Below are 14,264 nucleotides of genomic sequence, written 5' to 3'. Positions count from 1 at the left end.
TATATATATATATATATATATATATATATATATATATATATATCCTAGTAATGGATTAGAGTATGATAAAATACGTCACCTTCAAAAGAGATTTCAATTCTTGGCCCTGATCGAGTTGTTTTCCTTGATCCTAGCTCGGTTATCTAGCTTGACAAAGCGTTTAAGGCCCTCATAAAGGAGAGACTCAATGTCTTTCCTTCTCAATTCACTGAGTGCAGGACATTTATCCAGCAGGTGCCCTAGCCATTCCGAGTATTCTGAGTCCTGCAATATATTAGGATTTGCTCCATCCTTGGGGATATTTGCTCCAACAACTGCAGTGGCCTTGACTTCCTTGCTGATAGTTCACGCCTTTGAAGCATCGGCAGCTGAACCCCCTTTACCACCCTTCTTTGATTTACTGCCCGCAGCAAATGTTCTGCAGCCTCCCATTTGAATCAACTCTTTGGGAATTGTTCATGCTTCTCAATGATCTGAGGTAGATCAATGCCATGTCTTTTTGCCTGCAGCAACTGTTATGATTAATATAATATGATCAGTTCCACACGAAAAAAGTCAGAAGAGGGCAACACATTATCAAGATCATCCATTTAGCATCACAAAATTAAGCCAAAAATACATCCCTATATCTATTATTTGACCTTGGAATATAATCGATAACGTGCAAGAACAGGATCAATAAGGCAGAACTCCTAGGACCTTTCTTATTTATCCTCCATAAAAATCCCACTGCATCCTACGCACAGGTTCATACGATGTTTAAGGTAAGTATCGCATGCAGGCCAGATCCATGGTGCCAAATAATCTTGACCATAACAATTCAGGACTGACTACCGACACATTTTACAGAAGACGCGCAGATGGGGACGTAATTTCTTTCATGACACATTTGAGATCCTTGACTATAAGAAGCTGTATTGGCAAGTTGTTCATGCATCAAAGAGAATCTAAAATACTGGTTCATTTTTAGGAACCTTAGGTTCTCCATGGATGCAGAGATCTTTTGATATTTTTGTTTTTGCCATCCACAAAGGAGAGATGGAAAACTTATGAATAAATAGAAAGGGGCACATTAATAAGGTGAAAGGTTTTAGAACATTGAAGATGTTAAAGAGAAGAGAGGGAAAACTAGAAAGAAACATAAATGAAGAATGATCATTCACCTTTTGTGCTTTCAAAATTGTGAAACAAAAGTAAATCTTCCCTGATAAAACATGAATGTACTGCAAACAGGACCAGCACAAGCATACAGTAATAAAGGACAAGGACAATCAATTATGGGATGTACTCATTGATCAATTAACTCAACATCAATTCTGGCAGAATCCTGCAGCTGAAAGGCAGTGTTTTCATATATCTTGAAGATGACATCTGCATCTAACTAGTTTACACGCAGGAACCATTCATTTAGTCATTTATCAGAAATACACGAGGATATGGTGTATATACATCTAAAGATAAAGGCGTATTCCTCAATTGAACAGTATGAGTTAGAGTTTGGTATTCTGACACAACACAATTAATTCACTAGGTTCAACATCTATTATTTATACTTATTTAGTGGATCTTTTAACATCTATAAAGGGCCTAAGCCAAAGCTACTAGGTTCCGATGAACCCATAAGTTACCTTCTACATATACCTGGTAAAGACTATTACATGGGTTATTCAGGAAATGAATTCACTTTCAGACTTCACTTTTGGTAATAAAGAGTCCTAAGTTTAACATCAGTTAACAAATTAAAACATAAAACCAAGATTATATATTTACCAACATTAGCACAATTAAGTAAGTGATCAACTACTATACAACATATCCAGTGCAGTCTGTGGAGGGAAGAGTGTAGCCTTAACTTGGAAGGTAGAGTGATTGTTTCCAATAGATCCTCAGCTCAAGAAAAGTAAATGAAAGCAGTTCGGAAAAGAAAACAACGGAAGTGAAGAAGACGTGACAAAAAAGTGATCAACTACTCTTCTGAAGAAGTAAAGCAAAGCCAGTCCTTTACAATGCAAAGCTGGAAGAAGAGCTAAATTTGATGCAATACCGAATGAAATTGTAGATTCTGATGCAAGAACAATTTGGATTTTTCACTTGTAATTTATAACTTTCTCATGTGTTGGAAACCTATGTTGCTATGCCTCTTTAAAAATGACTATGGATGTGAGTCGGATTCTCCAAAAGTAGTGCATTTTTGAAGAATCCAACACAGGCGCAGCATCAGTTTTGGAGAGTCCTGAGCAACATAGCTGAAAACTAATAGCAGTAACAAAATGATAATTAAAAATTCATCATTTATGACTTCATACAAAAATTATTACTATTATTTCGCAGCATAGTAGCACAGAATCACAAATTAAGAGTCATTAAGCAAAATAAAAATTGCAGGTGAATACACAACACATAGCAAATCCGATTCAGTGAATGATATTATAACAGCTGAAATTCATCGAAAAAGGATTGTAGAGATTTCGTTTTGTGTGAGAGAGAGTATAGATCGGAATCAACAGGCAAAAGAAAAAACTTACAACTGAATTTTGCCGGAAAATGAGACGGCGAAGAGTTCACCGGAGGAAGAAACAGAAATTGTGAGAGCCGAAGAAGCTGGACCGGATTCAAAAATGGGCCAAAAGTACTCAAAAAGATGGGTCCTGTATTTGGATTATCCATGGATAAAATTAAAACAATAGCCACTTTCAAACCATTTTATTGGAATATAGTCATTGTTATCGAGTTTTCCGCAAGTGACATTTCATGATATTATGATGTAATTTCAATTCAGAATTTTAAACTTTGTCGTAACAAATTTAAGTGCTTCTTATAAGTTTGTTTTTAAGTAATTACGTAAAGTAAATTATTTTTCAATTACAAAATTATAAAGTGATTAGTTTACTTTACGCTATTACTTGACTACAAGTTTGCACGGACGAATTTAGATTTGTTATTCTATTATCCATAATAACGGCTAATTTAGCAATTGGAGAGAAATTCAAAAATAGCAACCCATTTAAGTAAGAATCAAAATTTAAGGTTTAAACTTTAAACAATTAAGCCTTAAATCTATATTTAAGCTTCAGACCTTCCGATATCCAATTAGGGAAAATTATGCACAATTAACATACCTTCAGCCTATATTAGGTATTAAACCTTCGGCTTATATTAGGTATTATAACTACAGTTTAAAAAAATAATAATTCGTGGCTACAATTTTCCTAATTCCTATTATTTGTCTGATTTGTATAAACAAGAATTTGTAAAGTTTGATTCTTGATTGTATAAATGCAGAAATTTGAACATGCTTACCCTAACTATCTGTATACGATTTATGAAAAAAGATCATAATAAATTATCTTATTTGTATATCAGTAAGCGAAATATACAAATGTAGTTATAAAATATTCCTAAATGCATAGATATAAAATTTGTATATATTTATCCTATTTGTATATTCACAACAGAAATATATAAACCACAACCTTCATGGCAAAAAAATTTATAGAAATGAAACACAATTATCAAAACCATAGCTATAAAACCTTATTATGTTTGTTATTTCTACAGTTTTCTTCAGAGCAGCAACAACAACTAAATAGTAGTAAATTTTAAATAGACTCAAAGCAGCTATTTGGTGCTATTATTTTAAAGTTGAAAGTATGAGTAATGTGAAGGCCCAAATGAGGCAAAGACCTCAGTCCATAAAGGCTCAAATGGTTCCAGCAGCCCGGCCCACATTTTCAGACAAATAAAAGCAAAATGGAAGGTAAAGAACTTCCAAAACCGCTCATTCCATTTTCTCAACTTTCTCTCTCTAAAACCCCTCTTTCTCTCTCTAGAACACAGAACCATCAATGGCGTCTCCACGTGAAGAGTACGTGTACATGGCGAAGCTTGCTGAGCAAGCTGAACGCTATGAAGAGATGGTAGAATTCATGGAGAAGGTCGTCGCGGCCTTGAACGGCGAGGAACTTACCGTCGAAGAACGCAACCTTCTCTCCGTCGCATACAAAAACGTGATCGGAGCTAGGAGAGCATCGTGGCGTATAATTTCATCGATCGAGCAGAAAGAGGAGAGTCGTGGTAACGAAGATCACGTTGCCTCCATTAAGAAATACAGATCTCAGATCGAGAATGAGCTGACTTCGATCTGTAACGGCATCCTCAAGTTGCTTGATTCCAAACTCATCGGGTCAGCTGCTACCGGAGACTCCAAGGTTTTCTATTTGAAAATGAAGGGAGATTACTACCGGTACTTGGCTGAGTTCAAAACCGGAACCGAGAGAAAAGAAGCTGCAGAGAATACTCTTTCGGCCTACAAGTCTGCTCAGGTATTTAGACTTTCATTCTTTATAAAATGTGGAGGAAAATCTCATATGAGTTCTGCGAACGGGAATGTTTTCTGTGTGTTAAACTAGGAAATTGCATAAACAAGTACTGCAAGTCACCATTTTTATTTAGAAGAGTAACCAAAATCCATTAGAATTCGTCGTCCAAGGAAAAAAATGTTTCCCGTGGTGAACCATGTAGTATTATTTAATCGAAGCATGGACATGACGTCTCTCTCTTTTTCAGGATATCGCTAATGGCGAATTGGCCCCAACACATCCAATCCGATTGGGTCTAGCTCTCAATTTCTCAGTGTTTTACTATGAGATATTGAATTCTCCTGATCGTGCTTGTAATCTCGCCAAACAGGTAACAGATTTATTGTATTCCTTGTTTCTTAATTGAGCATCCAGGGTGATTTTGGAAAGAAAAATAGATGTTTGTATCTATCCAATGATGTTTATGGTTTGTATGGTTGTGTAATAGGCCTTTGATGAGGCAATTGCGGAGCTTGACACCCTGGGAGAGGAGTCCTACAAGGATAGCACTTTGATTATGCAACTTCTGCGTGATAACCTCACTTTGTGGACCTCGGATATGCAGGTAAATCCTTGTGTTCTTTTGTTAATTTGATTGTTTTGCTTATTGGATTGTTTGGCTAATCCATCTCTTGTTGACTTTACTTCTTCAGGATGATGGAACTGATGAGATCAAAGAACCATCAAAAGCTGATAATGAGTAGTAACATCGTGAGTGAAACCTCTTTGCTTAGGATTGATAACCGATGATGTAATTTTACTCATTGATCAAAATTGGCTGTTTGTAGTCCTTATCCTGTGATTTGTAATACCTATTACCTAAAGGCGCTGTTTCTTGCCATTTGTTGTTTTCATCAAAGATTACCTTTTGTCTACGTATTTCTCTTGTATTTGGATGCTCTGATGAAGCTCTCTTATTCGTGGAAATGAATATTTATTTTTACGAAGCAAGTAGCACTTTATATTTCCCTATTCTCAAAGAAGTAGGGCATTGTTGGTTTGATCTTCCTTCAAATTCTGCATTTTGATTGTGTAACTCCATTTGTGTTCATTTGGATGTGTCTAATAATTTTGTATCAAGTCAAGATTAATTTTTTTTTGTGACACGCATAGTTTGTGTTGCATTCCCATTTCTTTATTGAAGGCAGTAAGTACATATCCATCCATACCTTTAGCTTGGATTTTTAAGAAGAATATTACTTTGCGTCGACTTAATATTCCATCTGTTTTAATAGAGGCCCTTTTTTTGGTAGGCATTTTCAAAGCATATGATAGATCTATGTTTACCTCAGTAGGTAGAGGGATAAGGTTTCTGTATAAACTATGAGATTACGCTACTATGTTGTTGTTGCTGCTGCTGCAGCATCATGATAGACCTATGTGACAATTCTTGGAAATGACGTTTGCTCTGTTTCAGAGTTGGCAAATGCTGTAACTGGTTGTTGACTTTTGGTTTCATTTTGTCTAATTTAAAAATGTATTGCCAAGCATGATGTGCATACTAGAACCGTCCTTTTGGTCTATAAAGATTGGCCCGCCATGGTTCATGCTTTCATTGAATAAAGTTCTCAATTTGGGGCGGCAGCATCTCATTGGCTAGCTGTAGTTTATTCAAGATTCTTTGATGAAATTTAGGTTGGAATTTCAAACTTCAAATACTGTAAATATTGGTGATAAATTAGTGCTCTTTTGTCTTTACCCTTTAGTAATTATGAAACTGTTTCCAGCATCGGTACACAGAAAATTTGACTGGCTAAAGGCAACATAACTTTAACTGATATGCTAAAGCATTCTTCTTGATGATTAAAGCCGACACTGGACTCTTTTTGTTCCCCTTTTCCAATTTTCACAGTTTGATTCTCGAGTCTTGCAAAATTGTTGGTGCTTTGGTGTAACTTTTCATTGGATCTGTTACTTATTGCTGATAGTGCAACTACCATTAGTGTTGGGGTTCTCAATTGAACAGATTTGGTGACACATTGCACCTCCGCTCTCTCCCTTTCTTTCAGAGTTACTACTGGGTTACACGATGTGCTTTTAGATAAGTGTGCACTTTGAGTAATGACATTCAAAGTGATTCCAACAGAAGTGGCTATTTCAACTTGAAGGAGTTGGATTAATGTTGATACCATTGTATATTGGATACATAAATTAGTTAGTTTTAATCGCACTTGTGGTTTTTCGCTTCAGGCCTCATGAGACTAGTAGTTCTTTTGGGGTTTTTGCTTTTATAAACAGTTCTTTCTCTCTTCCACCCCTAACATGCAATGGCTACTAGTTTTGTTGCGTGTGCCTTGGATGTCTCCTCCAATATGAATACAGAGTTTTGCAACGCCTTTGATTGTGAACTTGTGCCTGGTTGACTTGCAGAGTTGCAGTAATTTGAAGGCATTTTGTCCTTTAACCCTTACAAAAGGGCATTAAATGGGGCTCACACAAAGTAAACGTTCTTTGATGTTTGCAATGCCTAGTGGGTCCAGATTTTCATCCATCCATACTGTGCAGCAGGTTATTCCTTCTCAAAACATTTATGAAAGTTGACGACTTCTTTATTAGAGTAATATGTTTAAAATCATACTTGAAATATCACTTTTTTTCGAGTTTTCTAATTGAATTATTAGGTGTTTGCAAATACCTTTTCTATTTGAACTATCATCTAAACACACATCGACTAGTATTTGATAGTATGCGGTGTACTCGTTTTATTATTTTTTTAAAAAGATAGTGTCAAATGACACTCCACGATTGGAAAATTGAATGATTAAGCAATAATGATAGGAAATACATTTGAAGTATCATTTTCTGCGAGTTAACAATCTGAAGTTTGTGTTTCTTGCCTGAACCATAGCCAACTATTTATTAAATGTGCCTCGAAATTAATAAGTCGTTTGTCATGTGCATGAAATTTTATGGGCAAATCACATTGTGACATGCCTTTTAGCGATTGTATTAGAATACCTGATCTAGTCAATTTTAAGGTGTGTTTTGATAAATATTTGTTAATAATTCAAGTAAGAAACGCAAAAAAATATACGTCAAGTGTGTTTAAGATTTGCAGCACCTATTCAGGAGCTGGGGAATCGGCTTGCAAGGAAAATCTTGATTGAAAGTCCATATCTTTCTATTTTCCTCTATCTCCGGCTAGAAAAGAATGTATGCGTCAAACTTTGATGTCTCACTGGTTTAGATACGACGAGATAATCATCAAAGTTCGGGAATCTCAACGGGAATATGTTAATCTTCTTGTAGAGAAGAAGTAGAAGTGAAGAAACAGAGAAGAGATAGAGAGTGAGGAAGAAGATGAGAGAAAAACGTGAACCTCTCTTCTGTATATATTTTCTAATGCCCATTCTGTACACACAACTTGAACATATATACAAAAATAATAAACCAACTTCTAACTAACTTTAACAACTTCTAACTAACTTTAACAACTTCTTTAATGAATAGCCCTCTTAGTTACAATTATTTACACAATGAACCTACTACTAAAGCTTTAAGTAATGCCTTCTTTAATACTCCCCCTCAAGTTTGTAGGTATGAATAGATTCAATACACCAAACTTGGATAGTAGATGTTCATGTTGAGTTCTTCCCAAGCCTTTTGTTAACATGTCTGCTTCTTGTTCTTTGGTGCTCAAGTATTGAGTTTGCACTAAACCATTCTGTATCTTTTCTCTTATAAAATGGCAATCCAATTCTATATGCTTTGTCCTTTCATGCAGCACAGGATTAGCAGCTATTTGGATAGCTGACTTGCTGTCACTATATATAGTTACTGGAGTTTGTACTTCCACTCCAAGCTCCTTGAACAGCTTCACTAACCACACAACTTCAGCCACTGCACTTGCCATACTCCTGTACTCAGCTTCAGTTGAGCTTCGAGAGATGGTTGCTTGTTTCTTAGACTTCCATGATATTAGTGAACCTCCCAACTTAACCATGAAACCTGTAACTGATCTCCTTGTATGTAAACAGCTACCCCAGTCTGAATCACAGTAAACTTGAAGTTCTTTACTCTTTGCACTTGATAATAGAACTCCCAGTCCAGCTTCCTTTTTGATATATCTCACCACTTTGAGAGCAGCATTTAGATGAGATTGTTTAGGCTGATGTAGAAACTGACTTAGTGTCTGTGTAGCAAATGCAATGTCTGGTCTAGTGACATTTAGATATATTAGTTTTCCAACTAATCTTCTGTACACTGATGGCTCTGTCAACAACATATCATCTTTGTTTATTCCATTTATCTCATCATACTCTTTAGTAGTTAATTGTACATAGGGATCTAGTGGAGTAGCAGCAGGTTTTGCAGCACTGAGACCTGCCTCAGAAATGATCTCCAGTGAATATTTCCTTTGATGCATTACAATTCCCTCTTGTGATCTTGCAAATTCAATTCCAAGGAAATACCTGAGATTCCCTAGATCTTTCATTTTGAAGTTTTCTTGTAGGGTGCTTTTGGTTTCTTGAATGAGATTGATATCACTTCCAGTGATCATCAAGTCATCTACATATACTAAAAGTATAACCAGAGATGTACTAGTTTTCTTGATGAATAGTGAGTAATCAAGATGACTTTGTACAAATCCCAATTTGACAAGAACTTCAGTGAGTTTTGCATTCCATTGCCTAGGTGCTTGTTTCAATCCATAAAGGGATTTAGTGAGCCTACACACTGGTTTCTCCCCCTGCACACTAAAGCCCTTTGGAAGCTTAAAACCAAAAGGAAGAACCATATAAACCTCATCATGTAAATCTCCCTGAAGAAATGCATTAGACACATCCATCTGATGAACATGCCAATGTTCTTTAGCAGCTAAGGACAGCACACTTCTAACAGTCACCATTTTCACCACTGGAGAAAAGGTCTCCTGATAATCCAGCCCCTCTCTTTGATTAAATCCTTTTGCCACTAGACGTGCCTTAAACCTGTCAATCTCACCTGAGGCATGATACTTGATTTTAAAAATCCATTTGCACCCAATAGCCTTCTTGTTGTGAGGTAAAGGAACCACCTGCCATGTTTGATTAGACTCCAAAGCTGATATTTCAGCTTGCATTGCTTCAACCCACCTTGGATCCTTACAGGCTTCCTCAAAAGAAGTAGGTTCAACTACAGTACCAAATGAAGTAAGGAAGGCTTGATAAGAAGAAGACAAGTTGTCATAGCCAATGTACTTATCAATGGAATACAAAGGTCTATTGGATTGAAGCTGAGCAGATGCCACATAATCCTGTAGCCATATAGGAGCTTTTGTACTTCTTTGTGATCTTCTTACAGAAGGAGTAGCTTGTGCTGGAGCTACATCTGTATGTACAGCTGTGGTTGGATTAGGCTGGAACAAAGGTGCAACCTCTGAAGATTCATCAACCTTAGGAAACATTTGCCATGCAGTAGATGAAGGAGAAGCAAATGGAAATATAGTTTCTCTAAATAGTACATCTCTGCTGATGAAGAATGTTTTGTCCTTGATATTGTACAACATATATCCCTTTGTATGTGTGCTATATCCCATGTGTACAGCAATGACACTCCTAGGATGAAATTTGTCCTTAATGTGCATATTCTTAGCAAAACAAAGACAGCCTATCACCCTCATATGCTGTAAGGAAGGTTTGCACTTGTGAAACACTTCATATGGAGATTGACCATGCAAAACAGTTGTAGGCAATCTGTTTATAATATATACAGCATTAAGAATGCAGTGTCCCCAAAATCTAATAGGAATGTGACCTTGGAATTTGATAGCTCTTGCAACCTCAAGTATATGTCTGTGTTTTCTTTCAGCTATACCATTCTGTTGAGGAGTGTGTATGCAGGTTCTTTGATGAACAATACCCAAGCTTGTATACAAATGTGTACACTCAGTGTTAACAAACTCAGAACCATTATCAGTACGAATGCTTTTAACTAATAAGTTGAACTGAGTTTTGACTAGAGTAAAGAAGTTCTTCAATACAACACAAACATCACTCTTCAACTTTATTAGAAACAGCCACAACATTCTAGTACAATCATCCACTATAGTGACAAAGAATCTATTACCATCATATGTAGGAGTATGAAATGGACCCCAAACATCTATATGTATCAACTGGAATGGACTAGAAGATATAGTAGAGCTATTTGGAAAAGGAAGTCTTGGTTGTTTAGCTAGAGGACATATTGTACAGTTGTGAACCTCATTTGAACACTTTGTAACTGGAAAATTGAGAGTTTTAGCTAAAACATTAGATGAAGTATGACCAAGTCTTTGGTGCCATAGGACAGTTTGTGAGCTTGACACAGTTTGTGAGCTTGGAGAACCATCATGAACCAAATGAGAGTATGTTTGAGTATTATCTGCAGAAGATGAAGGATGAGGAATGAGATAAAGTCCAGCTTGTTCTCTACCAATCACCTTCACCTGCCCACTGGAGAGATCCTGAATAGTCACAAAATCAGGATAGAAACATACTGCACATTGTAGATCCTTTGTAATTTTTGAGACTGACAACAGACTGAACTTAAAGTCAGGGATAAGAAGCACATTATTGATAATGTCTTGTGAGGTCATACTACTAGAACCTGTATGTGTGATCACTGTACTATCTCCATTTGGTAGTTGTACACTTCTAGGTGCATCAATAGGCAATGGATGTTTATTAATCAATAATTGTGAGTGAGGAGTCATGTGATTTGTTGCACCAGAGTCTATAATCCATCCTGTATGTGCTATACTAGCTGAAAGAGCAGTAACATTACCTGATGCAGGATAGTTCTCTTGAGCTAGATTTGCACTGGAATGTGAAGTTGAGTCTCTTTCAGTGGTGTTTTGCTTATTTGATTGTCCAAGTATCTGCAGTATTTGATTATATTGTTCCTGCAATGCATTCAACCCTTTGTGATAGTCACCAGAATCTTGTCTATCATCTCTGCCATAACCTTGACTTCTTGGATTCTCAACTCTATTAAACTCAGCATGATCAGTATCACTAATTGCATTGTTAGCAGATGGATATGACCTCCTATCATTACTTGATCTTCCTCTACCTTGATTGTAAGTAGGACCAGTAGAACCTCTCTTCTTTCTCTCATAACCAGGTGGATATCCATGAAGTTTGTAACACACAGCTTGCATGTGTCCTGTTCTTTTACAATAATCACAAAATGCATTTGGATCATAGCTTGAACCTGTATTAAACCTTGGTTTGGGAACTGATGATTGAGCAGTAAACAGGGCATTTAGATCTGATGAATTTGAACTGTGAGAGGTCTGTGACATGATACGTTGGCTTTCTCTTTCAATAAGCAGTGAGTATGCCTTGTTTATAGTAGGCAAAGGTACCATCATTAGTATTTGGCTTCTAGCTTGTTCATATGAGTCATTTAATCCCATGAGAAACTGTAGTAACTTCTGATTATGCATGAACACTACAAATTCCCTTGAATTCACACACTCACAACTAGGAACAGGTGCCAAACTATCATATTCTACCCACAACTCACGTAGCTTAGAGAAATAGGTTGAGATTGAGCTTGTACCTTGGCTAACTGTAGCAATCTCTTTGTGTAGTTGAAAAATACGTGATCCATCAATCTTGTCATATCTTTCACACAAGTCCTTCCACACAGCTGCTGCATTAGTAGAATAAACAATGCCTGCAAGTAACTCCTTCGAAACACAGTTCATAATCCACGAAAGTACTATCGCATTGCATCTTTCCCACAGATTTGTCAAGTTAGGACCATATAACTCTTTTCTGCATGATCCATCAATGAATCCAAGTTTGTTTCGACCTATAATTGCAATTTTCATAGCTCGACTCCATACTGAAAAATTATCAGCTCCTGTTAGTTGAATTGAACTAAGTAATACACCTGAATTATCTATTGAATGTAAGAACAATGGATGATTATGGCTCAGCTTCTCAGGCAACTCATTATCGACAGTTGCCATGGTTTTTGGCTGAGATCTTGAAGCTCTACTGTGTAGGCTCTGATACCATGTTAATCTTCTTGTAGAGAAGAAGTAGAAGTGAAGAAACAGAGAAGAGATAGAGAGTGAGGAAGAAGATGAGAGAAAAACGTGAACCTCTCTTCTGTATATATTTTCTAATGCCCATTCTGTACACACAACTTGAACATATATACAAAAATAATAAACCAACTTCTAACTAACTTTAACAACTTCTAACTAACTTTAACAACTTCTTTAATGAATAGCCCTCTTAGTTACAATTATTTACACAATGAACCTACTACTAAAGCTTTAAGTAATGCCTTCTTTAATAGAATACCTCACTGCACCGGTTTTGACCATTATCTTTTTTGTTCTTATCATAATCTTTGAGTCAATTTGCACGTCAAGATTAATTTCAGTTTTCGCAACATAGCTGCTATGTCATTTTAGCACACAATTACCTATAACTTTATTCACCAAAACTCGAAAAAAAGTGACAAGTTGAATAAATAAAAAATCAACAAGTTAATGCAAAACATTTAACACACCAGTCTCTTAAAAGGCAATAATATCCAACTCTCTATTATAACTTTGAGTAATTTTTATAGATAATCACCATGTTTGGGAAATTACCTAGGAATATCACTTATGTTTGTTTTAGGATTGCAACATCATTCAACTTTGCCTATTTTCCTCAAAATATACTTGACACAAAAAAATACATTATTTCTCCCCTACTAGGGTGTCATGTCACATTTTTTAAATTATTATTAATATGTTTCTAATTCTTTTAAAGAATAGGAGGAACCTACATATTTTCTTGAGGAATCGGAGGAGCTCATATTACAATTCTTAATGTAATTTTTTTTACTGGGTATAATATGTGGGTTTGTCTATTTTTAAAAAAAAACTCTATCTATATATAATAGGAGAAGTAAAAAGTGTCACATGTCAAGCACCACAAATATTCAAGAATTTTAATTTTTCAAAAAGCATTTTAAATATGCTCTAAAAATACAATTAAAAAAATAGAAATTTTAATATAACTATTTAAATAGAAAATAAAAGTTCTTTTGTTAAAAAAAACTGTAACGGCAAAAAAATGGATGATTTTTAAATGCCTCTAATTTCAATTTTAAAAGATAAAAGATGAAATTGAACTGTTTTTTTATAAAAACAATAATGGCTATTACAGGAAAAAAAATGAAAGATCTTCAAATGCTTCAAATTTCAATTTTTAAGGTTAAAAAATGAAAACTGAAAATTGAATTATTTTATAAAAAAAAAACTATAACGTCTATTTATATCACACTTTCAGTGATTTTAGGGAATGCTCCAACAAAATGGAATGTAGAAATATCTATCTAAATATGAGAAGAAAAAGTGCACCATAAAAAAACTATAATTATTATTTAAAAATTAATTTAAAAACTTATATTAAAAAATAATAATTATCATTAAAAAATTTAAAAACTTATTTTAAAAAATAGTTAAAACAGTCCATTACTAGTTAGTTGTAGAAATAGGGTAATTCTTTTTTATTCATTTTTAAAATTTATCTTTATATATCTAAAAAACAAAATATTTTCAAAAAACATAAATAGAAAAAATATTTTTTAAAAAAAAACATATTGCAAGTTTAAATAGGTTTAGAGCATATTTTTTTTAATAATAAAAAAATAAATAATGTGACATGACATCCTAATATGAGAGAGATAATGTATTTTTTGTGTCAAGTATATTTTAAGGAAAATAGATAACATTGAGTGATATTGTAGTCCTAAAATAAACATAAGTGATATTCCTAGGTAATTTCTCAAACATGAGTGACTATCTAGGGAAATTACTCTATTAACTTGCGAAGACACATAGGAAAAAATTACTGGATCTTTTCAATTATGTGTACTTTATGTGCATATCAATACAACTTAGCTTTGTGCCGTATAGCATTTTAAAAAGCT

At 34.9% G+C, this 14,264-nt stretch overlaps 1 protein-coding gene and 1 pseudogene across 1 annotated transcript; one reads left to right on the top strand and one right to left on the bottom strand.

Moving 5' to 3' along the window:
* LOC107016178 overlaps nt 1–509 on the bottom strand; it is a 1,809-nt pseudogene extending 1,300 nt beyond the window's left edge.
* Nucleotides 510–3,771: 3,262 nt separating this feature from the next.
* Nucleotides 3,772–5,309, top strand: LOC107017959 (14-3-3 protein 5). The gene is made up of 4 exons (XM_015218271.2): nt 3,772–4,322; nt 4,567–4,689; nt 4,807–4,923; nt 5,012–5,309. The coding sequence occupies exons 1-4, from the start codon at nt 3,846–3,848 to the stop codon at nt 5,060–5,062; spliced, it is 768 nt and encodes a 255-aa protein (XP_015073757.1). The 5' UTR covers nt 3,772–3,845; the 3' UTR covers nt 5,063–5,309.
* Nucleotides 5,310–14,264: the final 8,955 nt, after the last annotated feature.

Source organism: Solanum pennellii, chromosome 4 (assembly GCF_001406875.1).
Source record: "Solanum pennellii chromosome 4, SPENNV200".
Classification (NCBI taxonomy): domain Eukaryota; kingdom Viridiplantae; phylum Streptophyta; class Magnoliopsida; order Solanales; family Solanaceae; genus Solanum; species Solanum pennellii.
The sequence above is the reverse complement of the archived record's forward strand: the minus strand, read 5'-3'. Positions and strand labels throughout refer to the sequence as shown.

Bases quoted from the DNA above. Each gene is read 5' to 3' on its own strand.
- LOC107017959 (XM_015218271.2), top strand. From the start codon at position 3,846: ATGGCGTCTCCACGTGAAGAGTACGTGTACATGGCGAAGCTTGCTGAG. The intron at 4,323-4,566 runs GTATTTAGACTT...TCTCTTTTTCAG, and splicing joins CGGCCTACAAGTCTGCTCAG to GATATCGCTAATGGCGAATT. The intron at 4,690-4,806 runs GTAACAGATTTA...GTTGTGTAATAG, and splicing joins CTTGTAATCTCGCCAAACAG to GCCTTTGATGAGGCAATTGC.